General features: G+C 42.7%; 3 protein-coding genes across 6 annotated transcripts; 1 reads left to right on the forward strand and 2 right to left on the reverse strand.

The window, feature by feature from the left end:
- Positions 1-403: 403 nt before the first annotated feature.
- LOC110486760 (guanine nucleotide-binding protein G(I)/G(S)/G(O) subunit gamma-5) lies at positions 404-4776 on the reverse strand. Its single transcript, XM_021558579.3, has 3 exons — positions 3951-4776; positions 2512-2638; positions 404-2190 (listed from the first exon to the last, which is right to left on the reverse strand). Exons 1-2 carry the CDS (start codon positions 4041-4043, stop codon positions 2513-2515), a joined length of 219 nt encoding a protein of 72 aa, XP_021414254.1. The 5' UTR covers positions 4044-4776; the 3' UTR covers positions 404-2190; position 2512.
- Positions 4777-4812: 36 nt separating this feature from the next.
- LOC110486751 (ATP-dependent Clp protease proteolytic subunit, mitochondrial-like) lies at positions 4813-10562 on the forward strand. Of its 2 annotated transcripts, none has more exons than XM_021558577.3 (7): positions 4813-4948; positions 5481-5582; positions 5786-5857; positions 6378-6474; positions 7040-7227; positions 7479-7584; positions 8151-10562. In XM_021558577.3, exons 1-7 carry the CDS (start codon positions 4937-4939, stop codon positions 8366-8368), a joined length of 795 nt encoding a protein of 264 aa, XP_021414252.1. In that variant the 5' UTR covers positions 4813-4936; the 3' UTR covers positions 8369-10562. The 2 variants fall into 2 exon arrangements, with proteins under 2 accessions (XP_021414252.1, XP_090053169.1); XM_090197043.1 differs by having other exon boundaries at positions 4897-4948; positions 5786-5897.
- A 141-nt stretch (positions 10563-10703) lies between these two features.
- On the reverse strand, positions 10704-25615 carry LOC110486749 (aldehyde dehydrogenase family 3 member B1). Of its 3 annotated transcripts, none has more exons than XM_036941454.2 (10): positions 25463-25615; positions 18870-19033; positions 18254-18367; positions 17981-18101; positions 17673-17758; positions 17429-17510; positions 16840-17232; positions 14837-15003; positions 14551-14650; positions 10704-14447 (listed from the first exon to the last, which is right to left on the reverse strand). In XM_036941454.2, the coding sequence occupies exons 2-10, from the start codon at positions 19029-19031 to the stop codon at positions 14248-14250; spliced, it is 1425 nt and encodes a 474-aa protein (XP_036797349.2). In that variant the 5' UTR covers positions 19032-19033; positions 25463-25615; the 3' UTR covers positions 10704-14247. The 3 variants fall into 3 exon arrangements, with proteins under 3 accessions (XP_036797349.2, XP_021414250.3, XP_021414251.3); XM_021558575.3 differs by lacking the exon at positions 25463-25615 and adding an exon at positions 19956-20305; XM_021558576.3 differs by lacking the exon at positions 25463-25615 and adding an exon at positions 19855-20142.
- Positions 25616-27456: the final 1841 nt, after the last annotated feature.

Consider the following 27456-nt stretch of genomic DNA (forward strand, 5'->3'; position numbering starts at 1 on the left):
GTGAATAATATTGGTTCTGATGTGTAACATGTCATGCAGCTAGTACCAAAACCTACAACTTTGGGCAGTGGCTAAATACAGTTTATCTGGCAGACTATTGGCAAATATGCACTGGTATTACTTGAGCAGCATTCTATGTGACAGGGATGAGCAAGTCTGGTCCACGGGGGCCTGAGTGCATGTCTGTTGTCTTTTGTTCTCTCCAAATCAGCATCTGATTTATAAACCAGGTATGGCATCAGTGGATGAATTAAGTGCCAGGCGAAAGAGAAAAGCAGCAGACACTCAGGTCCCTGCAGGACAGGAGTTGCCTACCCCTGATACTCTTGTGTGTTCTGGCCAGTCAGCTTAAGGGGGGCACTCTTAACAAACTCCTTGATAAAACATGAGACTCAAGGCGATGTTGAAGGTGAAATTATACATTTTATTACATTTTTCAGTCAATACATGTCATGGTACCATTCTAAGACAAATACAAACAAAATAAACGTTAAGGCACAAGAGGATGACAGTGTTTTCCACATGTATGAATCCATCCACCAGAGCATTTCAGTGACTAATATTTGTAAAAAGAGGTGCTCTGCTTTCCCCATGCATTATGGACACTGTAGTCCTCAAAGGTTCTCTGTTCACTTTATTATAACGTCAGAGGAATTCAGAGATCAGTCTCTGTCACCATAGTGAAAAGAGCTTGCGTTCCTCCATCTCCTTTCCTGCATGGCCACTGATTTGAAAGGACTTGGTAGGCAAGACTAATAGTACTGTGAACATCTATGTAGGCCTAGTCCTTTCACCTATCAGTGGACAAGTCTGAGGACATTATTGAAGACATGTTTCTGGGTATTGGAACATGTTGAAGGGCTGTTCTCCAGTTTTTAGCAACACTTCATGTTGTAATAAGAACACAGTATGGTTCCTAAACATGACTCATTCTCTGGTGTTGTTTTTCAACTTCTTCAGGTCCTGCAGATTTAGGCCTCAACAGGTCTCGTGTTAAAACCGGGGCATTTAAATTACCAGAGGTTTGGCACATACTAAGGCACATTAGTTTGAAGCAGTACGCAAAGAGTAAAAGGGGTGGGGAACCCGAAAAATGACTTTAAACCATTTAGAATGTGTCCTTACTTTAACGTAGATGCACCAATGGAGTAGCAGTCCCCTTCCACTGAGTGTCCTAAGATCAGGCTTATTTATAATGATGATACACAGCAATTATACTTATCTATAGTGTCAGTACAGTAATCCTAATATTCTTGTTATGATCCTTCATATCATTATTCTGATGTTGACTGAGCAACACCACAAAACCAGCATTGAAACAGATATTTTGCATGACCTGAGTTTGAGATCTCTATATGCCAACACCCATAAGAAACCTCTAACATCTGAGTCACTCTTTTCAAGACATAGTAACACCATTTTCTTTTGAATTAAATGTTGCATCACAGTGGTTTAACTGTCAACTGAGGATCTTAACAGTGTAGTCGAGTGTTTAACACATGAGAATGCGCGCAAAATTTCTGTCAAAAGACTAAATTCTCTTGAGGCTCATGGAGTCACCACACTTTTAGCAGAGAATCATAAATTACACTTATTGAAATGCTTCACAATTTCATCTGACAAAAATCACAGTGACAGTGTTAAGGCGAGCTTGTGTGGAACTTTGCATTGTGTTTGCAACCAACTGAGCACCATTTTGAAAAACAAGCTCTGAGATCAAACTCGGGTGTAATATCTTGTAGTGTGTTGAACATACAGTAGCTTCACAACATTGATACGGTAGGCTATACTCATGTAATGGCACTTGGTCAACCACTTTAAAAGACTCACCAACAACAATATGTAAAACCTAATACAGTTCAATTTCACTTTGAGTAAAATAAAAGTAACAAAAGGTAGAGACTACAGGGAGAGACTGCCATATTTATACTTTGAGGAGGGCTTTCATTCTAATGATCTCAACACACAAAGGACTGCAAATGTTATCCTTATTGAGCTGTAGAACAGAACAGAACACATGTCAAAACTCACTCAGCATAGGGTTAATGCCTGTGATTGTGTTCTGGCCTTGAGGTCTTCAGTGACTGGACGTGGTGGGGAAGGCTGTAGGAGACGCCAGGGGCTTGGAACTGAAAGGCATCCTTGGGGAATGTTCAGACGTGTTTTACAAGCCTCCATCATCACCATCGCCTGCAGTGAGAAAGCATAGAGTCCGATCAGATCACTGGCACAGGAGTTAGATGAGATATGGCTGCTATTGGTTACATTCTCTTTGTAACAATCAAAGCCAGAAGGGTCAAAGGTTAGCAAACAGAGAGAGAAAAGGAGAGTGAGGAACAGGTAGAGGGAAGGTAGAGAAAGAAAGCAGGACAGAAAGAGACAGAGAGAGAGAGAGAGAGAGAGAGAGAGTGTGTGTCCATGCACACATGTGTGTTAGAGAAAGAGACAGAAGAGAGAGATAGAGAGGGAGTTAGTTGAAGCCTACTCTACCACATCAGACTGTCATCTCACCTCAGAAGAGGGCGCAGGACTTGGGGGGTCTGAAGGGGTTGTCGCTGGAGGGCACCCCCATGAGGAGAGGGTCTTTATGGGCGTTCTGCAGGCAGAAGGTCTTCAGGTCCGCTGCTGCCTGGGACACCTGAGAGTAGAAACAGAGACACTGTCAATTCCATTATACTTTAATTCTGTGTCATAAAGGCTACATAAGACTGCAGTAAAGATGACATCTCAATGTCATAGGCATTCATGAGAACGAGTCATCATTGACAGTGACAGCGTTTTCTATAAAGAAGTTCCAAGTAAATTGAGCTCAATCCTGTTCTACTTAGCTTCTACTTGTTTTAACTCAGCTTTTCAAGAGAGACCTGGTCCACGCATCAATAAATAGAGGGGCCAACACTTTCACTCTGCCACAAAACTCCTACTGATACTCAGTTTACTGAACCTAAAGTAATATGCTCCAAGCTCACACTGTGAGAGAAACTGAGCAATGATCAGCTATTTTCCTAATCCTAACCTAGGACTTGACTCAGCAATAGCATAATGATCTGGTACTTTACTAGAGGGTTGTTTCAAGGGGGAAGTCTATAACAGTTGTCATAACATTGTAATAACATTGTCCCCATTAACACAAGATGGCACTTTAGGACCAAGTCACAAATGGGCTATGCATTGAGTTTATTATTTATCTAGTTAGTTGATAATATGATATAAACGTATCTCATAGGCTATAGATAAAATCCTATATTTTTTTCTGCATTCTCATATGCCCTTCAAAGCACAGTATGCTTGAGTGCTACAGGGTGGTTTAAGGTCTGCGGATTAATCTTCTCCTCTAAAAGGAGTAATTTGGCCAACAATCGCACTACTGTCACAGCCACAATCAACAAAGGCCACCACTGTGCTGCAGCATTCGCGGAAACTAACCTACGAGCTGTTTGCTTTCTCCGGACAACACAGCCTACTGCAGGAAATCTTCATATTTCACACGATTAATTTAGAGCACAATTAACAGCACATCGTTAACTTCTAAATATATCTTAAATATATCCATTCAAAACGGCGTTAAACTAACTGAAGAGCTGATGAGTAGCCTAGACTTGCCATAACACCTATGCATACAGCAATACTAGAACCACATTATAATCTTACGTTTTTCTTTCGGTAACATGACAGGTGAAAGGCGGCGCTCGATTGAGCACGTCAATTTACGGGCTACTCCGTTAGTCTACGGGACAGCGCTGCAGTTAGTTACAATTCTGCAAACAGATGGCATAGTTCCAGTGGAACAGCATTTTGTAACAAATAACGCGATGCTTCCCATAAAATAGTCAAACTTTACATAATCTATAGCTTTTCAATAGTTACCAAAGGGCCATGTTGACAAGTCAGCCAGTCACACCAAATGCAGAACAGTTTTTGATCAGTCTTTCTGAATGTAATGTCTTTACCTTGATCCTGCGAACACTCGCCTCTAGGCGAAGTTGTTTTACCACCTTCTGAGCTATAACCAAGTTGCTGCTGTTTGCGCTGTTATTCGACATGTCTGCGAGGTCTGTCCAACGGCCAAGTGAAAGTGTCCGGCTATCACTTGAAAGAACGAGATTTTCTGATGAGGCCGCTGCGACTCAAGTGCTCCCCCTCTCTCTGAAAAAACGCACCGCTCTTTTTGCGCAATGTTCTCCCCACTGCTTTCAGAATGGCCCCTAATTAAAGATGGTTATCAGGAGAGGCACTTATGTGTACATGTAAAAAACAACAGCAACAACCACATAATAATAATAGATCAGTCAGTTAAACAAATTAATGGGCTATTTTCTGAAAATTAAATGTTCCTTTGGGTTTTATATTGTGTCGCCAATAATACACTGGTTTCTAGACCTACAGTAGGCTATGGTGAAGTAAATCAAAGGAAACGTATTTTATTAGAATGGTCTTGGCGCTCTTTTGTATAAAGATATTTTTTTCTAAACAACCCCAGAACCACGAGGATATCATTAGCGAAATACAGTCTCGTCATGTGCTCCTTTTTTAAAATATTTATTTATAGAGACCCCCATCTACAATGTCACGAGTTTTGGCTCTTCAACACCACATTTCTATATTTTAATGACATTTAATTTTAAGCTTTAATCGTCACATTATTATTCAATAGTATAATTATTTATATATCAAGTAGGCTTTTGTATTTTAAAAATAGTCGGTATCTGAAAACTATCAAGGCAACGGTAAGCAATACTGTAGTATTATGTTAGTGGATTTTGCTTGTGCACCATTGCCATCTAGCGCCGTCATATTCGAGGCTGTAAACACAAACTCGTCACATGACAGAGGAATATTGCTCAGCGACTTCAGGAACAGTTCGACGCTCAAATTAGAATTGTTTCCGGTTAAATTGGGGTCAAACAAAGGGGATTGCACATTACAAGACATCACAATGCTTATACGAGTAAGTATTGGAGATAAATGGTGAAAACATATTTTGGAAATGCATCGTTTGTGTTGTAAACTATATAGATTACAATGTGCAAATGTTTATTAGCTGTCTCAGCGGTGCATTCTCGAATCAGATTAATAGAATGCATCATGCACCTGCGACGATTAAAGCTAACTGGCTAGCCACACTTGTGTAACGTGACAAATTGTGTAGCTAACCTAACTCATTCCCATCTCCAGCTAGCTAAATTTAATGACTAATTTTTAAGGAAACCCCTGTCAACATTTTCATAACTGTTAATGTGAAATCATGAGTAACTGTAGCATTTCCTAAAGTGTGTGTAATGTTCAGAGTTGATGTAAGATCATAATACATTTGATAGCTTTGTCTTGAACACACTTCAAGGGGCCAGAGTTGGAAAAAAAATAACCATGCTATCTCTGAATATAACTTTAAAATATCATTATTGAAATAACCTGCCCAACACTTAGGTTAAGATCTTAGAGACAAATGTTAACTTTTTCTCTCTATCCCCCTATTTTAGAGGGTGTTACAATGTGGAGTGACAGCTTTAAAGTCACGCAGGACCATTCACCACAGTGCTCAATGGAGGAGTCCTCTCGTACCTATCGTTGTGGAGCAGACGGTAAGAATTGGAACCCCAACAGAGTTCTATGTAGGACTGCAACATTTCTATGCAACTTGATTCACTCTTAGTTTGGAACGGTTTAGTTAGTGGGTTTCACCTGTCAGTTCCTGGTCCTTGCTATTCTAGCTGCTTTCCAATGTTCAAAGATATTCCTCTTTCTTCCCCTCATTCCTTTTCCTTGTCTTTCTCTTCTTTCCTAGGGTCGAGGAGAGCGTGCGTATGACATCTACTCTCGTCTTCTGAGGGAGAGGATCATCTGTGTAATGGGGCCGGTAAGTCTCGCTGTGTATCACTGTCTGTGTAATGGGGCCGGTAATTCTAGCTGTGTGTCACCGTTTGTGTATCGGGGCCGGTAAGTCTAGTTGTGTGTCACTGTCGGTGTAATAGGGCCAGTAAGTCTGTGTGTGTAGTAGTTTGGGATTCAAAACCTACACCAGGAGACATTGGGTATGTTTACATGCACACTAATAATTGGATATGAAACTGATTATGGCAGTAAAGGTTGCTAGATGGAATCCCCGAGCTGACAAGGTAAAAATCTGTTGTTCTGCCCCCGAACAAGGCAGTTATCCCACTGTTCCTAGGCTGTCATTGTAAATAAGAATTTGTTCTTAAGACTTGCCTAGTTAAATAAAAGGTAAAACAATAAATGTATACAACTTACTCTGCTTATCGGCGCAAGGTCATAATCGAAGTAAGCCCACACCGATTAAAACATCTGGATTTCTGAGTCTGCTGTTGCAGTTAAGATTCATTTGTTAATCTCTCTCCTCTCCCCCTGCCTTTTTTCAGATTGATGACTCTGTGGCCAGTCTGGTTATTGCTCAACTACTCTTTCTGCAGTCAGAGAGCAACAACAAACCCATCCACATGTACATCAACAGTCCTGGTAAGAGAATAGGGGAGGAGAATAGAGGGGGACCTCCCACAAAGAGGAACAGATGGTGGTGCAGGGGATGGTTGGTGGAATAGGGATGGTTACTTTAAAAAGCATGTTTCTTGGAGGGGAAAGAGACCGAGAGAACACAAGTGACATATGGATCAGATGACAGTAATAGGAGATAAAGGGTGCAGTCAGAAACTCTTTTTACCTAGACTTCAAATGAACTTCATTAGGTTAACGTTAAAGCTGAGATCCATGATAGGTGCAACAGGCCCAGGCGCATGTATTATTGTTTTGAGGAAATGAGCATCCAGCATTGTGGTAAAAAAAAAATCGTACATACTTGGTTCTATTGTGCGTGCAATGATGTCAGATGGAAAAAAGTGTTTGTTTGAAGGTAACGTCTTTGTTGTAATATCGCAAATGGACATGGCAGGTTCACCGCTATGGATTCCAGCTTTATGGAGAGATAGAAAAGTCTGGGAGAAGAGGAACATCGATGAACTAAATCCAACAAACATTAATCCTGGTTCACCATGATGTTCCTCTCCTATCCTCTTTTCCCCCTCAGGCGGTGTTGTGACGGCAGGCCTAGCCATCTACGACACCATGCAGTACATCCTCAACCCAATCTCCACGTGGTGTGTGGGCCAGGCGGCCAGCATGGGCAGTCTTCTCCTGGCTTCGGGCACGGCCGGCATGAGGCACTCCCTGCCCAACGCCCGCATCATGGTGCACCAGCCCTCCGGAGGAGCCAGGGTAAGGATGGAAAGGGGTAATGGGACTAGGGAGGCAGCAGGAATAGCTGGGGGGGACAGGTTGAAGTCAGGCAGGTAAGGGGATAAGGGGGAGGGGGGGTTAGAGAACCTGGTACAGGTGTTGGTTGAGCTTGTGTTGCCATCAAAAGCCAGACCTGTGATTGGGCATGTAAATATGAGTTAAGTAATTTGACACCTCAGTTGTCAGTTGCTTTACATAACATCTGTCTTCTTTATCCTGTGTGTTATTAGGGTCAGGCTACAGACATCGCCATTCAGGCTGAGGAGATCATGAAGCTAAAGAAACAGATCAATCAACTCTACGCTAAACACACTGGCCAGCTGTTGACACATATAGGTAAGTAGCTAAGGCATCCAGTCCAGTAGTCTGGCTTTAAGTCGCTGCAGGGTTTTTATTTCAGCTGCTCATAAAGATGAGGCAGAGACTAACACAATATGCACAGAATTTGATTTGGTTGTTTAGCTCTGGGGAAAAGGCATCCAGGGGGGCGGGACGATTTGATTACATTGTTTAGTCTTATTTCAAATACCCGTAGGGCCACACAGACCTGGGTTCAAATGCATGAAATTATACTTGTTTTGTGTTTTCTAATACGTGACAGTACTTAAGTGTATTTCCAAGCACATCCCAATATGCAACAGTAATATTCCAATAAAAAATACTTCAAAATGTCTTAATATTGTCTGATGGAAAATGTACCATAGCCTCTGAGTCACATATGAATTAGTGACTCCTAACTAAATTCAAGCACTATTTCAAGGTGAAGTGATTTGATGATTGAGTCCTTCCTCACTCAAAGCACTTTGTAAGAGTGAACTCACCTCAGCCACCACCAATGTGTCGCACATTTTCACCAAAACTCATAACCATACAATTATTCCCTTCTGTTTTCTTTCTCCCAGAGAGTGTGATGGAGAGAGATCGTTACATGAGCCCCATTGAGGCACAGGACTTTGGGATCATCGACCGAGTGTTGGTGCATCCTCCCCAGGCGGGCCAGGATGACCCAGAGCTAGTCCAGAAGGAGTCCCCTACCGCCATCTGCCCCTCGCCAGCCTCCGCCACCGAGCAGAGCCCCCCCGTGACCAACCCCCCCTCCTCATACAAACCCGAACCCTGACCTCAGACTACTAGGAAGCAGTCCCACACCAATCACAAGCCATCCTCTAACCACCTAAAGGCACTTCTGTAGATCGGAATGGATTGGACAGGTGCAAGCATATGCTGATGTACCCTAAATCCAAATGTATTGGAGTGGATACTAATATGTGAGAAGTTACAGCGTAGCCTACCAGAGGGCAAAGTGGAGGTATTACTATATTGCTTATAACTGTCCAATCCTTTAATTTACAGAAGTGCTCTGGGTGGATAGGGGCTGGTTTGGAACAAAGGACCTGCATTGTATACCTTTGTGCTGGATAAACCTCTGGGAGAGGAGGCAAAATGCAGCAGTATTAGAATATTTACATTTAAGAATGATCATTTTTGACCAATCTCAGATTTGTATTGTCCCCCATAATATGCACACTGTATTTACTACAAACAAAGACTGCAGATCTCTACAGTGAAGGAAACAATATAGCCCCCATTTGTACAAGCCATGACACAATTGTGATGTTGATTTTCATGAACTGGAATAAAATACATTTTCTTTGAGTCACACACCCAACCTGGGCCTGTACTCATAAAGCATCTAAGAGTAGGAGTGTTGATCTAGGATCAGTTCCTCCTGTCCATGCAATCTTATTCATTGTGACAGACAAGGCAAAACGGATTCTAGATCAGCACTCCTACTCTTAATGCTTTACGAATACAGGCTCTGATGTAAAAACGGATTATAATTGTATCAACGTGTGATTTGAGTCTGTAACAAGTAGTGTTTTGATTGCCTCAGTGATGAGATCAAATGAGCTGTTTTCTTTTGCAATATACAGAAGTCAGAAGTTTACATACACCTTAGTTAAGAAGTGTACATACTCAATTAGTATTTGGTAGCATTGCCTTTAAATTGTTTAACTTGGGTCAAATGTTTTGGGTAGCTTCCCACAATAACTTGGGTGAATTTTTGCCCATTCCTCCTGACAGAGCTGGTGTAACTGAGTCAGGTTTGTAGGTCTCCTTGCTCGCACATGCTTTTTCAGTTCTGCCCACAAATTTTCTATAGGATTGATGTCAGGGATTTGTGATGGCCACTCCAATACCTTGACTTTGTTGTCCTTAAGCCATTTTGCCACAACTTTGGAAGTATGCTTGGGGTCATTGTCCATTTGGAAGACACATTTGCGACTAAGCTTTAACTTCCTGATGTCTTGATGTTGCTTCAATATATCCTCATGATGTTTTTGTATTTTTGTTTCATCAGGCCAGAGGACATTTCTCCAAGTGCAGTTGCAAACCGTAGTCTGGCTTTTTTATGGAGGTTTTGGAGCAGTGGCTTCTTCCTGCTGAGCGGCCTTTCAGGTTATGTCGAATATAGGACTTGTTTTACTGTGGATATAGATACTTTTGTACCGGTTTCCTCCAGCATCTTCACAAGGTCTTTTGCTGTTGTTCTGGGATAGATTTGCACTTTTCACACCAAAGGACGTTCATCTCTAGGAGACAGAACGCATCTCCTTCCTGAGCGGTATGACAGCTGCGTGGTACCATGGTGTTTATACTTGCGTACTATTGTTTGTACAGATGAACGTGGTACCTTCCGCCATTTGGAAATTGCTCCCAAGGATGCACCAGACTTGTGGAAGTCTACAATTGTTTGAGGTCTCGGCTGATTTCTTTTGATTTTCCCATGCTGTCAAACAAAGAAGAACTGAGTTTGAAGGTAGGCCTTGAAATACATCCACAGGTACACCTCCAATTGACTCAAATTATGTCAATTAGTCTATCAAGCTTCTAAAGCCATGACATAATTTTCTGGAATTTTCCAAGCTGTTTAAAGGCACACTCAACTTTGTGTATGTAAACTTCTGACCCACTGGAATTGTGATAGTGTGTCAGTGAAATAATCTGTAAACACCTTTTTGGAAAAATGACTTGAGTCATGCACAAAGTAGATGCCCTAACCGACTTGCCAAAACTATAGTTTGTTAACAATATTTTTTGGAGTGGTTGAAAAACAAGTTTTAACGACTCCAACCCGAGTGTATGTAAACTTCTGACTTCAACTGTACATGCGACTTGTGTAAGCCTAGAGTGCCTCACTGTCAGTGACTAGGGGGATTTTGGAGATAAAGCCTCTCTTGTAAGAGTGAGTTTTAATCAAGTCATGATGGAAATGTTTAAAGAGTGGGATTTTGTCTCAATGATATTGAAAAGTTTGTCAGTCACCTTACATTCAAAAAGTTAGAGTAAAGCACTTGTTGCAATGACTTGCAAAGAAAAGCAACATGCTGGGATGAGGGAGAATGGGGCAATAACAGTACAATTGACACTTAAAGTATAAGCCAACAAATATATTCATGTAAAGTAAGGTTTTATTAGTTAATGTCTTCTGAACAAAACTTTTAAAATCAAAAACTTCCACCACCTAATATGTCACACAGAGTCTAACAAAACCCAGTAAAATTGTTACATAAGACCGTTCTGTGAACTATACTAACCCCATGGTGAACAATGGGGGTCTTGTGCAACAGTGCTAAAAACCCTTTACCTCTCCAGACCCTGGTAGCCAGTGCATTTCAAAATCTGGGGAAACATTTCAATATAGTGGCTTCCACTCATCTATTCTGATCTGATCTGATGGGTCAAAGCAAGACGAGTGGATGAAGCAGGTTTAGACCATTGTGATGTAGCAGTGAACACAGAACTGAAACCACACCCTGGGTGGATTGCAATAGCGGCTCTCCTTCCCTTCAGCTGCAAAGATTTGAAAGAACAGGACAGGTGAAAGCCATTGGCATCTAAAAATTACTTTCACCTTTCTTCAGTTTTCCATTTCATGGTAAAGGAGAGGAGACAAGGGAAGGAAGCCAATCAAGACTTGAGATGCAGCCTGTGTCCCTCCCTTGAATAACCTGGTTAAACCAGAACCACAGGTAGCACCTCTTTCCCCCTTTCTCACAGCTCTTTTCTGCTGACTCAATGGCCCTATACAAGTACAGCCTTCTTTTCAAGTACTCAAACCAAACAGGCCCACTGAAACTGACTTGTGACAAACAGTTAATGGAGAGGGCACACTGCAGCACACAAGCCAAGCAATCCACAGGTTGTGTTAGCAAAAAGGAGTAACCCTATACAACAACTCTGTCACTTCCATTTCAAAATCTGGGGTTTGTAAGTTGGCCTGCTGGCTGTTTAGAAGCAGTAATCTAACATGCTCTGCTGCCGCTACTTCCTCCTTGACATGGAGGGGGAAACGTTGTGTTGTACACTAAAGATATGGTGGGCCTGTTCAAACTATGCATTCCATGCCTCAAGTGCAATTTCATGTTATTTTTTCAGGAGGGGTGTTAGGCTAACATGCAGCTATCATGTTGTACACAGAAAACATGATCGACATGTTCCTACAAACTTTGTCTGTTGTAACGGTACATCAAACACACGTACGATATACAGGCAGTCAAAATAGCAATTATTTTCTCATTGCAAACATTGGCTAGTTCTTTTTTCAGCAACTCTTGCTACGATATGGCAGCATAACTATGACAATTATAATCAAATATAATTAACAAAAATGTGTGAAATATTTCCATTCGCACAAAAAGCTTATTGCTCTCAAATTGTGCACAAATTTGTTTACATCCCTGTTAGTTAACATTTATCCTTTGCCAAGATAATCCATCTGACAGCTGATTAAACAGCATGATCATTACACAGGTGCACCTTGTGCTGGGGACAATAAAAGGCCACTAAATGTGCAGTTGTAATCACAACACATTGCCACAGATGTCTCAAGTTGAGTGAGCGTGCAATTGACATGCTGACTGCAGGAATGTCCACCAGAGCGGTTGCCAGAAAATGTAATGTTAATTTATTTACCATAAACCACCTCCAACGTAATTTTAGAGAATTTGGCAGTACATCCAACCGGCCTCACAACCGCACGTGCAACCAGCCCAGGACTGGACAGCCGATTAACTGCAGAGTATTTGGCATAATAAAGCCCTTTGTGGGTAAAAACTCATTCTGATGGGCTGGGCCTGGCTCCCATGTAGGTGGGAATATGCCCTCCAGTCATGTGAAATCCAGAGATTAAGGTTTAAGGAATTTATTTAAATTGACCGATTTCCTTATATGAACTGTAAATCAGTAAAATTGTAAAATAATGTACGTGTATATTTTTGTTCAGTATAGTAGGCAGTAGTTGACAAACGATGCAAGAGATAATAGCACACGTGCACCACAGAATGAACTCGCCCATTGTCAGACTGAGGTTACCTGTCCGGATTCACACGCTCGGCTGCCTAGAGGTGGAACCCCTACTCATGCTGTACTTGCATGATCATTGAAAAGCGAAATAGCAGTTAGTAGGGCCTGTGTGTGGGAAAACACAGAGAGTTCCTATGCAAAACTCTAAGTGGGGAGTTGCATTATTTTTCCAGGAACTTTACTATTGTACTTCTCCTGTATTCTCCTACAGTACTACTACAATATGACAGTAACTATGAAGATTAGCCTAATCAGGGGTACTCAAGTACTATTTGAGAAGGTCCAGTCACACACACATTTCCGAAATGGTCCAGATGGATAATGTCATTTATCGATGTAGTAACAAACCCCCACCTCACAACCCATGCGACCTCAATCTGTTCACACCCATCTTGAAAATGTTGCAGTTTTATAGCTAATTTCCTGCAATTCTACACATTTTGTATGGGGCAAATATTATTTTTTGCCTTTTTGTATAGCAAATATTCTGCAATTCTATGCATTCTTTCATGTCCTGTGTGTTTATATGATACCAGGGATCGAAGCCCGACCGATCCGGTCCACTAGTTGAGTATGGGTGGGCCTACATCACACAAAACGCTGATAGTTTAATGAGTCCTGCTTGTGCAACTAAAATATCTGTTACAACCGAGAAGGTTGTTTAGCCTTCAAAAAATATTTTGGGGAATGTTCGATCAATTTACAGCAGTTATTTTATTTCAGCTGTTCAGAAACAAGGCAGAGATCATCATCATCATAGTCCAGAAGGGGTGAGTAAAGAGAGAAACGTAAAGGAAGGGGAGTGTGAGCAGCAGTTATGTAGTGTGCGTAAAATAACATGTGCAGAATGTGACTCGGATTCTTAGTGGACAGGGCAGGCAACCTATACACAGCCAAGGCCCCCCAAAAAAGAAAGCAAGCCTGCTAGGCAGTGCAGATAGCACTGCCCCACATGGCGTTGGTAGCTAATTTGAATATCCAAGTGTTTGTGCATCTCATTGGCTGAGCTGGCATGTCAGCGCTTTTTTCTTTATTTTTTAACCAGAGTACACCCAACCACTATTTCCAATCAGGCCACAGAGATAAGCTGTTTTTAACATCCTTAATCTTTTTACATTTTAGGTAAATTATTTAATAGAAATCTGGAACACTGGACAGATACTTTAAAAGGCCCAGTGCAGTAAAAAAAACGGTTTTATACATTCCACACTATGATGTTGGAATAATACTGTGAAAAATGATAATATCCTTTTAGTGTAAGAGCAGTTTATAAAGACTGCCTGAAATTTCAGCCCATTTAGGTGGGAAGGGACTCTTGGAATGCCTGGTGACAACTCCAGGCGGTAAATGAGTTAATAGACCAATAAAAGATCCAAACCTCTGCCAACAGCTAGTTTTCCCCTCCCCGCTCAGACAACTCCCAGGCAGTCCTAGCTAAATTCTTTCTTGACAAATTGCTCTTTGCTAAGAAGATGTTACTTGTTGGCCATTTTAATTGAAATCAATCACAGTAAGGTACTTAATTGTTACCCCAAAAATGATTTGACATTGAGATAAAAACGGCTGCATTGGACCTTTAAGAAAAGCCCATCAGCTTTGGAAGTACAGTCAGGCACGCACCGGGTGCCACTCTCACATGACTGAGCAGCCTCCCCAGCTGTTCTTTTTGAAGGTGGTGGCCCAGCGCAACCAGCCCAGGTTGTAGTCGCTGTAGGGCGGGTAGCGCAGGACGTTGACCCTCTCCAGCAACCAGCTCCGGTTCATACAGCCCCGCCTGTGGCTGAATGTCTCAAAGCCCCAGCGGCCGTGGTAGCTACCCATCCCACTGGCACCTGGAGGGTAGAGGAAGATGACAGGGCACCATGATCAGATCCATGTCTAGTGCTTTTCTTCTGATAATGACTACTTTATTTACGTTGTCAGATACACACTTACCTACTCCCCCAAAGGGCAGGCCTGGCAAGGCCATGTGTACTATACCATCATTGCCGCAGAAACCACCACTATTGGTGTTGTTCAACACTGTGGTCACCACCTGACAGAGAGAGGGGAGGAATGTGCATTTCTTCCATAAGAGTGGAGCCACAGTGAAGGCAGAGGCAGCCATAGAACTACATAATTTTACACTATAGCTCTGTGGAGGACACCACCATGACTATAACATAAGAAAATAGATATGAGAAGAAACATCTATGTGCTGTAATGTAGGTCATGGTCTTACCGAGGTCTCGTCAGAGAAGACGTAGAGGGCCAGGGGTTTCTCTTGCCGGTTGATGTAGTCTATGCCCTCCTCCAGAGACTCTATGGTTAGGATGGGCAGGATGGGGCCAAAGATCTCCTCCTGCATTAGAGCATCAGACTCCTGCACGTCCACCAACACTGTGGGAGCTAGAAACACCACTTGATCAGCAAGAATTTGCTTCTACAGTGCCTTGCGAAAGTATTCGGCCCCCTTGAACTTTGCGACCTTTTGCCACATTTCAGGCTTCAAACATAAAGATATAAAACTGTATTTTTTTGTGAAGAATCAACAACAAGTGGGACACAATCATGAAGTGGAACGACATTTATTGGATATTTCAAACTTTTTAAACAAATCAAAAACTGAAAAATTGGGCGTGCAAAATTATTCAGCCCCCTTAAGTTAATACTTTGTAGCGCCACCTTTTGCTGCGATTACAGCTGTAAGTCGCTTGGGGTATGTCTATCAGTTTTGCACATCGAGAGACTGAAATTTTCTCCCATTCCTCCTCGCAAAACAGCTCGAGCTCAGTGAGGTTGGATGGAGAGCATTTGAACAGCAGTTTTCAGTTCTTTCCACAGATTCTCGATTGGATTCAGGTCTGGACTTTGACCTGGCCATTCTAACACCTGGATATGTTTATTTTTGAACCATTCCATTGTAGATTTTGCTTTATGCTTTGGATCATTGTCTTGTTGGAAGACAAATCTCCGTCCCAGTCTCAGGTCTTTTGCAGACTCCATCAGGTTTTCTTCCAGAATGGTCCTGTATTTGGCTCCATCCATCTTCCCATCAATTTTAACCATCTTCCCTGTCCCTGCTGAAGAAAAGCAGGCCCAAACCATGATGCTGCCACCACCATGTTTGACAGTGGGGATGGTGTGTTCAGGGTGATGAGCTGTGTTGCTTTTACGCCAAACATAACATTTTGCATTGTTGCCAAAAAGTTCAATTTTGGTTTCATCTGACCAGAGAACCTTCTTCCACATGTTTGGTGTGTCTCCCAGGTGGCTTGTGGCAAACTTTAAACAACACTTTTTATGGATATCTTTAAGAAATGGCTTTCTTCTTGCCACTCTTCCATAAAGGCCAGATTTGTGCAATATACGACTGATTGTTGTCCTATGGACAGAGTCTCCCACCTCAGCTGTAGATCTCTGCAGTTCATCCAGAGTGATCATGGGCCTCTTGGCTACATCTCTGATCAGTCTTCTCCTTGTATGAGCTGAAAGTTTAGAGGGACGGCCAGGTCTTGGTAGATTTGCAGTGGTCTGATACTCCTTCCATTTCAATATTATCGCTTGCACAGTGCTCCTTGGGATGTTTAAAGCTTGGGAAATCTTTTTGTATCCAAATCCGGCTTTAAACTTCTTCACAACAGTATCTCGGACCTGCCTGGTGTGTTCCTTGTTCTTCATGATGCTCTCTGCGCTTTTAACGGACCTCTGAGACTATCACAGTGCAGGTGCATTTATACGGAGACTTGATTACACACAGGTGGATTGTATTCATCATCATGAGTCATTTAGGTCAACATTGGATCATTCAGAGATCCTCACTGAACTTCTGGAGAGAGTTTGCTGCACTGAAAGTAAAGGGGCTGAATAATTTTGCACGCCCAATTTTTCAGTTTTTGATTTGTTAAAAAAGTTTGAAATATCCAATAAATGTCGTTCCACTTCATGATTGTGTCCCACTTGTTGTTGATTCTTCACAAAAAAATACAGTTTTATATCTTTATGTTTGAAGCCTGAAATGTGGCAAAAGGTTGCAAAGTTCAAGGGGGCCGAATACTTTCGCAAGGCACTGTATATGCCTGATTAGTTACTCATATTTGAAATTAAAGCCACTTTAACAGCAAGGCTACCACCTCAACCTATTTCAACTTGCATTCACACCCACAAGGTGGCAGCAGTATACAAACCAAACTCAACACCACTGCCTGCATCTCATCGTCCTTTCCTGTACCCCCCTAAACTCACCAATATACCTGTCCTCCTCACGGCTCTCCCCTCCGATCACCACCTTCCCCTTGGACTTCTCTAGCATGTCCATCAGGCGTCTCCAGTGGCGTGGGGTGACTATGCGCCCCATGTCCAGACTCACTCCGGGGTCCGGCCCATAGAAGGTCCGCAGGGTCTCCCGGAGAGCGGGCAGTAGGGCGTCCCGGGTCTGGGTTGTGCAGAGGACGTAGTCAGGTGCCACACAGCTCTGGCCAGTGTTGAAGAACTTGGACCAGCACAGGCGCTTGGCGGCCTTATGGATGTCGATATGGCCGTAGATGAAGCAGGGGCTCTTGCCACCCAGCTCCAGGGTGACGGGGGTCAGGTGAGGCGCCGCCGCTAGCAGGATGGAGCGGGCCACCACCTGGGAACCTGGGGAGGAGATGGGGAAGGGTGAAGGGAAAGGAAGAGGAGAAGGAGTGTGCAAGAGTGTGCGATAGAGGTGATATGGCAGAGGTGAGATAAAAGGGGCATAAGGCCGAAATTTTAAAACACAAAACATACTAAAAAGAGGGATTGAGCTAATACATATTATTGGTCTAAGGAGTCCTCTCTGTTAGGCGTTTACCTGTGTAGAAGATGTGATCAAATTTATTCTTCAGCAATGACTTGGTGTCCTCTGCTCCACCACATAGTACTGCATAGCAGTCCTACAATAGTCAGATGGCAAAACTCAAAACATTAAAAACAAACAATAAGTGGGCAGGTATAGAGTAAATATGGCACTGTTGTCCTTCATTCCATCGATGATCCACAACAGGTAACAGAAGCAGGGGGAAATTAAAGCACATATAGGTGTGTGTGTGTACTACCTGAGACAGGTATTTGGGGATGAGTTCTGCCAGGAGTTGCTCGGTGGCCTGACAGATCTCTGACGGCTTCAGAATGGCACAGTTTCCTGGTTCACGACATCATGGAATAAATATGTCATCGTCACAAAATCAAACCTAATCAACAATGAAATGCTAACAGAGTCAGCATTCACTTTACACATACATTACTGATAAGGCAACATTGGTGGTGGATGTAAAATGCTTTGAGCTACTGTTAAAACGCTATAAATCCAATCCATTACTATTAACAAAGCCTCTAGGTATACAAAGGCATGATAGATGTGTACCTGCAGCAATTGCAGCAACCAAAGGTAAGAGAATAAGATGTAGAGGGTAGTTCCACGCCCCGATGATTAAAACTACCCCCAAGGGTTCCCTGCGTATGAAACAGTCATCCATCCTAGTGGCCTAGAACAAGATGGAGAGAGGAAAGTAGATGGTTGGACAATTATTACATAAGTCAGTAAAATAATATTCCAATTGTGTGTGTTTACATGTTGAGCCATAGTAAAAGGTGGTAGAGTCAAACAGTTGACAGTGAATGTTGATGGAATCTGTACCAGATTCTTGCCAATGTTGTATTCCGGCTGCATCCAGGTCCTGAGGTTTTCCATGGCGAAGTACAGGTCATTCAGGGTTATCTGAATCTCTGACAGGACCGACTCAAACTTGGGCTGAAGGGGGAGAGAGAGGGGAGAAGGTGAAATGATCGAGGGAGAGAGGGAACAGGACAACGAAAGATCCAAGGTGAAGAAAAAGGGACAGGGAAAGAGGATGGGGTGAAAGAGAGCGGTGACAGAGGAAATAATGAGAGGGGAGAGGGAGGCAGAGGACATGCAGAGTGTACGGCAGTCTGCGCGTGTCTGAGTGTACGGCAGTCTGCGCGTGTCTGAGTGTACGGCAGTCTGCGCGTGTCTGAGTGTACGGCACGGCAGTCTGCGCGTGTCTGAGTGTACGGCACGGCAGTCTGCACGTGTCTGAGTGTACGGCACGGCAGTCTGCGCGTGTCTGAGTGTACGGCACGGCAGTCTGCGCGTGTCTGAGTGTACGGCACGGCAGTCTGCGCGTGTCTGAGTGTACGGCACGGCAGTCTGCGCGTGTCTGAGTGTACGGCACGGCAGTCTGCGCGTGTCTGAGTGTATAGCAGTCTGCGCGTGTCTGAGTGTATGCTAGTACCTTATGGAGGTCCTTGTGGAGAGCATCTTGTATCAGCTGCTCGTTTTCTTCGACCAGGGAGAGAAGGTTCTGGAGCTGGGTCATACGGAACTGCTCTGGAAAGGTCACACCTGACCGGAATGTAGCCCTCAACCTGTCAATCACCTCGCTCTGGCTGGCCATCTCTGTCCACCCAACAGACAGACACAAAGTGAGTTAGCGGATAATGTCACCTGGTAAAACAGGATTGAGACACCACACAACCAAAATAACCAGTGATGAGAGAAGAGCCTGGCTATTGGACATTCACTTTGCCAATAGCAATATAGAGTTGTAAATTCCAGATATCAATGGCTGCTGGTCTTGGCCATTGTCTGACTAAACTTCAGTGATCTTTTAAAAACGCCCACATGAAGTAGCCTTGAACACTGTTTTATATTTTCAGTCAAGATACATTTGTTGCGCATTGAGAACACATGATGAATCCAGGGGTGTATTCATTATATTTTAACAGAAACCTTTTACCATTTAAGAACGGAACGGGAGGGACCTAGAAAAGTGTCCAATAGAAATTCTCGTTTTCGTTGCAAAATAGGTGTAATGAATAGGCCTACACCCAGGGCACGGCTTCATCTTTAGAACCACCTGGCTCAGGTCAAGTGTAGAAAATGCAAAAAGGCAGGCTAAGAAGGTAAGATGACAAAATATGCGGTCCGTTATATGGGCTATAAAAAGGTGAAAATCAGACCTTGATGCAAGTTATTCACGGTTTGTTGCTCACAGCTGTGTTACGGGTAATTTGAATGAACGCGGCAAAACCTTCAATAATTATGTGAACGCGTGGGCGGGATGTCAATAGTGACAGGCATGGATGATGCAACTTTAACATTTTAAACTAGAGTACCAAATTGTTACACATTAAAACAGTTTACGTCGGAAACCCTCTTTGTTAGGAAACTGTACAAGCTGCACTCTTTTCAGGATGGATGAAGTTGTGAAGTCCTACCTGAATTTTCCCGTAAATAGATGCTGATGATGAATAAAAATAAACTGAAGCCTAACAAAATGTTAGTCGGAATTTGAGGAAATTAAAAAGTTAAAACGCACCTGATTCTGCCCGAAGGTAGCCTAAATGGTCGTATGTTGCCCTTTCGAGCCACTCTTTAGACCGGTCTCTGAATTCAGATAAATCACATTCTAACTTGCCGGTGGCTTTGACTTGTTATGGGAACCCGAAGAAAGTGGCGCATTTCCGGGTGCTAGTGGTTTTCCTACCAACGCGGCTAGTTAATCTGGAAAGCAGAATATACTTTTGGTAGAACTTGAAAAACAAGCCTGTAAACCTGTCTGGGGCTGAAGAAAAACATGGGTATCCATAGACTAAAGGCCCTTCAAATTAAACTCTGGACCTAAAGCCAGTTTTCGCTGCTTAGTTTCTTATTCTATCCCCTCTAATCAGGGAATGATTATGATCAGGGACAACAGGTAGGATAAATTAATTATTAGGTACAACAAAAAACAGCAGTAGGTTAATCCAGACCTCATTGGGTAATATTTGAATATCCCTGGTATCAAATCCCTGGAATCAAATTCAGGTTCAAGTGGGCAGACTGTTTTAGTTGCCATACACTAGCCTACTGAATATAATGCATTGAGTATATTTATGTATAGACCATTATCTTGCAAGCAGTATTATTTAATTGTATGAATAGGAGATGTATACTCAAGAAAATATATAAATGTAACATGCATCAATTTCAAACATTTTACTGAGTTACAGTTCATAGAAGGAAATCATTTAATCGAAATGAATTCATTAGACCCTAATCTATGGATTTCACACGACTGGGCAGGGGTGCAGCCATGGATGGGCCTGGGAGGGCATAAACCCACCCACTGGGGAGCCAGGCCCAGCCAATCAAGAATGAGTTTTTCCCCACAAAAGGGCTTTATTACAGACAGTTATACTGTCAGCACCCCCTCTACCCCTCCTCAGATAATCCCGCAGGCGAAGAAGCCGGATGTGGAGCTCATGGGCTGGCGTGGTTACACAAAGTCTGCGGTTGTCAGGCCGGTTGGATGTTCTGATAAGTTCTCAAAAATGACGTTTGAGGCGTCGTATGGTAGAGAAATTAACATCCAATTCTCTGGCAACAGTTATGTTGGACATTCCTGCACTGTATGCCAATTGCACACTCCCTCAACTTGAGATCTGTGACATTGTGTTGTGTGACAAAACTGTACATTTTAGAGTGGTCTTTTATTGCCCCAGCACAAGGTCCACCTGTGTAACGATGATGCTGTTCAATCAGCTTCTTGATATGCCACACCTGTCAGGTGGATTGATTATCTTGGCAAAGGAGAAATGCTCACTAACAGGGATGGAAACAAACATTTTTGAGAAATAAGCTTGTTGTGTGTATCAAACATTTTTGGGATCTTTTATTTCAGCTCATGAAACACGGGACCAACACTTTACATGTTGAGTTTATATTTTTATTCAGTAGTAGATATCTTGAAGTAAACACACACGCCGGTCCTTCTCTCCTTTTCTCAGGTGTCTGTTTCTCTCACACCCCACCCATCTCTCTTCCCCTTTGTGACCCTCACAGCTGTGTGGCACCACGCTTGGTGAACTCCAGTCTGTCACCTGGGTGTTTCAGGGTCCCAGTTTAGCATCTCTGATGATTCAGATAGACAGTTTAAGTAGTCCAGAGACTGCAGGGACTGTTCCTATACACTTTCATGATCTAATTCTCACTACATTGTTTCAGCTGAGGAGAAACTGCCTTTTTGCATAAGCCAGCTGGTGGCTGGTAACCATACAATGTTTCAACCACATGAACACAATTTTAATTTGATTTGACTAAATGGTGAGAATGATCAAATAATGAGAATTTAATCGCAATTTAATTTATATTATAGACCTTGTTCACAGCAGTAGTACTTCAATTATTTAATATTGTCAGTCATTCACTGCCACTCATCACACATTATCATTGTTTGTGTTGGTAATGTATATAACAAAACTTTTCAAGAATTGCATAAAACAATGAGTTCTTAACCAAAATAACAAATTGCTCTTTGTGGTTTCTTATAGCTGTTCCCGGGCACCTCCCCCTAAATACTTTAGTGTATCTTGCTAACTGAACTTGTTTATAGGGGAGAGAGTTTAAGAATGTGTTTTTATCAGGCGTATCTATTAAAATGAGCATTGGGCACAGTAGTTCAAAGCTACCCAAGCATGACTTCTAACCCAGGATGCACCTGCACTCTGGTAAAGGCATTTCCCTGATATAGCATCTTGATTAACCCTAAAAAGGACCAATATATCATTGTGAAAGTGCAGTAACACGTTTAAAAACAACACACTACAGTGATGTATTGCAGATGTGGGAGAAAATGTCAAATTATGATTTGAAAAAGTCATTGAGTGACGTTTAGCCATGTATTGGTTTGGTGACAGTTGCTGATCATTGGACATTGAAACAACGGGAACACATTTCAGGGTACAGTACTTCAGGATGTGAATGGTTAATTTTTTAAAATTAACTTGTTTTGTGTGTTATTTTAAAAAATACATTTGTAAGGTTTTTTCTGACTTTATTGAACAGATAGAGAGAAAGGATGACAGTTATGAAAGATCGAGGTTGTGCCAAAGGGCAGTAGGCCAGATTCAAAACTATGCCTTGAACGTATAAGACAACATACCACAATTTCTTATTGTTGTGAGAAATATCAAAATGTAATATGATTTATTATCATTTATTTAATTACTCTTCTAAATACATGAATAAAGGTTTGAATGAGAGATGTGAAAAAACACAGCTGTGGCTGGAGCCTGCAACTTACTTTACTGTATAAACATTACAGAACATGTTTGCTGATTGACAGTGATCGTTGATGTCTGGCTTTGTCTTAGAATTGATTGTCTTGAAAGCCTGTCACATGCAAAAAAAGGGTTATCACCCAACCATGATTGTCATGTAAGTTCTGTCTCCCAAGTCCTTCTGTGATGTTTCCTACCATGTGTGAATTGTCTTCCATCCTGAAAAGATGACAGGCAAACTACACCTCCTGGTCTTGCTGGGCCTCTGTAGTATGTACTCAATAATCTAGCAATTCATTGGAACAAGGTATTTTACGTATAGAGATAATTATAACATCCATTGATTTAACATATTAGTGATTTATTGTCTTCCTTCTCTTTTCTCTATTAGATATATGGTCAGAGTCTAGAGGACATTCCCTCCAGTCCAGTCCTGAAAAAGCCTGCAGAACCTCTCAGCCTCTCCTGTAAGGGATCTGGCTTTACCTTTAGTAGCTACAACATGGCCTGGATACGTCAACCTGTAGGAAGAGCACTTGAATGGATAGGCATTATATGAAGTGATGCTGGTGGAACTGTATATACAAAAAGTGTTGAAGGACGGATAGAAGTCACCAGAGACAATTCTAACAGCATGTTGTATCTGAAGCTGTCTGGTCTGAGAGCAGAGGACTCAGCTGTCTATTATTGTGCAAGAGAGGCACAGTGGTGTGAGTGGAGGATCTGTACAAACGCCCCTTAGAGAATCTAACTGGTAGCATAGTCAAGAGAGGGCAGAAGAGCATCAGTACAGCACAGTCAACAGACGGCAGTAGAGCATCAGTACAGCACAGTCAACAGAGAGCAGTAGAGCATCAGTACAGCACAGTCAACAGACGGCAGTAGAGCATCAGTACAGCACAGTCAACAGAGAGCAGTAGAGCATCAGTACAGCACAGTCAACAGAGGGCAGTAGAGCACAGTCAACAGAGGGCAGTAGAGCATCAGTACAGCACAGTCAAGAGGGCAGTAGAGCATCAGTACAGCACAGTCAGAGGGCAGTAGAGCATCAGTACAGCACAGTCAGCAGAGGGCAGAAGAGCATCAGTACAGCACAGTCAGCAGAGGGCAGAAGAGCATCAGTACAGCACAGTCAGCAGAGGGCAGAAGAGCATCAGTACAGCACAGTCAGCAGAGGGCAGAAGAGCATCAGTACAGCACAGTCAGCAGAGGGCAGAAGAGCTTCAGTACAGCACAGTCAGCAGAGGGCAGAAGAGCATCAGTACAGCACAGTCAGCAGAGGGCAGAAGAGCATCAGTACAGCACAGTCAGCAGAGGGCAGAAGAGCATCAGTACAGCACAGTCAGCAGAGGGCAGAAGAGCATCAGTACAGCACAGTCAGCAGAGGGCAGAAGAGCATCAGTACAGCACAGTCAGCAGAGGGCAGAAGAGCATCAGTACAGCACAGTCAGCAGAGGGCAGAAGAGCATCAGTACAGCACAGTCAAAAGAGGGCAGTAGAGCATCAATTTCCTGAGAACTAAAGCAACCAGTAAACCATCACCTGAACTACTATTAACATGAGCATTGTGCTATAGGCAAGAGTAGAAAGTTAGAAGTTAGAAAAATGTATGAAAGTTTCACTCCACAATATATACTGATACATTGTTTGACATTACAAAATGCAGATTTAAGAACCACAATGTGGACCATTCAGAGTTTTGAGACATTGTAGGTAATCATATACAAACATAGTACAGTATGTAATTTGGTATCAGCTATAATACATTATAAAACGGGTTGTTTGGATCCTGAATGCTCATTGGACAAGCAGCGTTCCAAGCCGTGCTGACAGTTCCATCTGAAAATGTTCCATCTGAAAATGATCACTGCACCTCCATAACAATATCATGTTCATGTTGCTGTCCTAATCATCTCTTATATTTATCTCAACTCGCACAATATTTCCCCTAGTTTCTAGCCCAACATTTAGTTTGGTATAGCGGGGGTTAATAGAAGCCTTCCTGTCTGCCTATCAGACCTCTGAAGATTTCTTTCACTTTTGAAATGTAAATTCCCCTGTAGAGAGAATGCATCAACCAATGGTTGTGTGCCACGTCATCGACTGTGTCATCGACAGTCGATGAGTCGATGAGATCCTATTAAATCACTAGTTCCTAATTCTATATAGATTTCTATAACATACAATGTGTTTAGCTGATAGGTAAAATACCTATCCAGGTTCTGTAATATTCGACAGGCATCAGCAACGCCTGGGCTATCACTTCGGGCTGAACAACGTCAGTAACCTGTGACTGTATTCAGCACATAACACGGCCTCTTGTACCTTACTGCTTAATTACATCATCTATACACATGTATGCAGAAACAAAACCAAGTACAGGCTATGTGAGGTGTTGAATCTCATTAAACTGTTTTCATTCATGACAGAAAGTATACATGTAAAAGGGCCTCTTTTAGTTTATTATTGATTTTTCTTAACTGCCTCATTGGAAACATGTCCTTTGAAAACTACTATACTGTTTTTGTCACCCATGACCTTAATGGAAACACTTTTCAATACATTCTTTCCTTGGGAAATGGATGTCTCTACAGTATATACCATTTAAATGAACCCACAATTAAATGAAATCATGAAGGTTATCAATATTTAGAAAATCATCATGTTCCCCACAGTTCCTCCAGTCCTTCAGTCAGTTATGTGTTTGAGCTATGACCTCCTGGTGAGGTCATGTGATAACGGACAACTCCTGGCCCTACCTATGAGCCCTACATTGACCACTGACCTCATTCATCAGCCCCTCCTCCATGACATCATGATGTAAATCCAGATCCCTCAGAGTTCATATTTACTTCTGTTCTCCTGCTGACTTGTTGTCTTGTGTGGAGCAGCTGAGTTCATATCTCCACCCTCAGTATGACAGGAAAACTCTCCCTCCTAGTGCTCTCTCTCTGTCTGCCCTGTCAGTTCTACTGTACTTAATCAGCTGATCTTAGTGAAATTCGTGAACATGGACAATGGATTTTTTAAAACACTCTTATCTTGCCTTCAATTTTCTGTTTTCCTTTTTTTCTCTAGCATTTCATTTTCTTTCTCTCTCTCCATCTGGTTTCAATGGCCGGAGTCGGGAGTCCATTCCCTCCAGTTAAGTCGAGAAAAAGCCTGGAGAAACTCAGTCTCTCCTGTAAGGGATCTGGGTAAACTTTTAGTAGCTACACCCAGGTTGGATAAGACAAACTGCAAGGAAAGCATTGGAATGGATAGGTTACTCTGGATTAGGCCTAGGTAACCATGAACTTTTAGCATTTTTACCTAGGCCTGGAAATGCCTAACGATAATTCCAACAGCATTATGACTCTGAAGCTTTCTGTTCTGAGAACAGAGGACTGCTGTGTATTACTGTGTAAGAGAGACAGTGGTGTGAGTGTGTGGAGTGTCTGTACAAAATGTCTCAGACAATCTAACTGGCAGCAGAGTCAACAGAGGGCAGTAGAGCATCAGTACAACAGAGTCAACAGAGGGCAGTAGAGCATCAGTACAACAGAGTCAACAGAGGGCAGGCAGTAAGAGCATCAGTACAACAGAGTCAACCGAGGGCAGTAGAGCATCAGTACAACAGAGTCAACAGAGGGCAGTAGAGCATCAGTACAACAGAGTCAACAGAGGGCAGTAGAGCATCAGTACAACAGAGTCAACAGAGGGCAGTAAGAGCATCAGTACAACAGAGTCAACAGAGGGCAGTAGAGCATCAGTACAACAGAGTCAACAGAGGGCAGTAGAGCATCAGTACAACAGAGTCAACAGAAGGCAGTAGAGCATCAGTACAACAGAGTCAACAGAGGGCAGTAGAGCATCAGTACAACAGAGTCAACAGAGGGCAGTAGAGCATCAGTACAACAGAGTCAACAGAGGGCAGTAGAGCATCAGTACAACAGAGTCAGAGGGCAGTAGAGCATCAGTACAACAGAGTCAACAGAGGGCAGTAGAGCATCAGTACAACAGAGTCAACAGAGGGCAGTAGAGCATCAGTACAACAGAGTCAACAGAGCATCAGTACAACAGGGTCAACAGAGGGCAGTAGAGCATCAGTACAACAGAGTCAACAGAGGGCAGTAGAGCATCAGTACAACAGAGTCAACAGAGCATCAGTACAACAGGGTCAACAGAGGGCAGTAGAGCATCAGTACAGCAGAGTCAACAGAAGGCAGTAGAGCATCAGTACAACAGTCAACAGAGCATCAGTACAACAGGGTCAACAGAGGGCAGTAGAGCATCAGTACAACAGAGTCAACAGAGGGCAGTAGAGCATCAGTACAACAGAGTCAACAGAGGGCAGTAGAGCATCAGTACAACAGAGTCAACAGAGGGCAGTAGAGCATCAGTACAACAGAGTCAACAGAGTCAACAGAGGGCAGTAGAGCATCAGTACAGCAGAGTCAACAGAAGGCAGTAGAGCATCAGTACAACAGAGTCAACAGAGGGCAGTAGAGCATCAGTACAACAGAGTCAACAGAAGGCAGTAGAGCATCAGTACAACAGAGTCAACAGAGGGCAGTAGAGCATCAGTACAACAGAGTCAACAGAGGGCAGTAGAGCATCAGTACAACAGAGTCAACAGAAAGCAGTAGAGCATCAGTACAACAGAGTCAACAGAGGGCAGTAGAGCATCAGTACAACAGTCAACAGAGGGCAGTAGAGCATCAGAACAACAGAGTCAACCGAGGGCAGTAGAGCATCAGTACAACAGAGTCAACAGAAGGCAGTAGAGCATCAGTACAA

Source organism: Oncorhynchus mykiss, chromosome 13 (genome assembly GCF_057628025.1).
Source record: "Oncorhynchus mykiss isolate SJ-2025 chromosome 13, ASM5762802v1, whole genome shotgun sequence".
In the NCBI taxonomy this organism is placed as follows: Eukaryota; Metazoa; Chordata; class Actinopteri; order Salmoniformes; family Salmonidae; genus Oncorhynchus; species Oncorhynchus mykiss.

Bases quoted from the DNA above. Each gene is read 5' to 3' on its own strand.
- LOC110486749 (XM_036941454.2), bottom strand. From the start codon at position 19,031: ATGGCCAGCCAGAGCGAGGTGATTGACAGGTTGAGGGCTACATTCCGG. The intron at 18,102-18,253 runs GTACAGATTCCA...ATCTTGTTCTAG, and splicing joins ACAACATTGGCAAGAATCTG to GCCACTAGGATGGATGACTG. The intron at 17,759-17,980 runs GTACACATCTAT...GTCGTGAACCAG, and splicing joins GGTTGCTGCAATTGCTGCAG to GAAACTGTGCCATTCTGAAG.
- LOC110486760 (XM_021558579.3), bottom strand. From the start codon at position 4,043: ATGTCGAATAACAGCGCAAACAGCAGCAACTTGGTTATAGCTCAGAAG. The intron at 2,639-3,950 runs GTAAAGACATTA...TTCTACTCTCAG, and splicing joins CGAGTGTTCGCAGGATCAAG to GTGTCCCAGGCAGCAGCGGA.
- LOC110486751 (XM_021558577.3), top strand. The intron at 7,228-7,478 runs GTAAGGATGGAA...GTGTGTTATTAG, and splicing joins AGCCCTCCGGAGGAGCCAGG to GGTCAGGCTACAGACATCGC. The intron at 7,585-8,150 runs GTAAGTAGCTAA...TCTTTCTCCCAG, and splicing joins CCAGCTGTTGACACATATAG to AGAGTGTGATGGAGAGAGAT.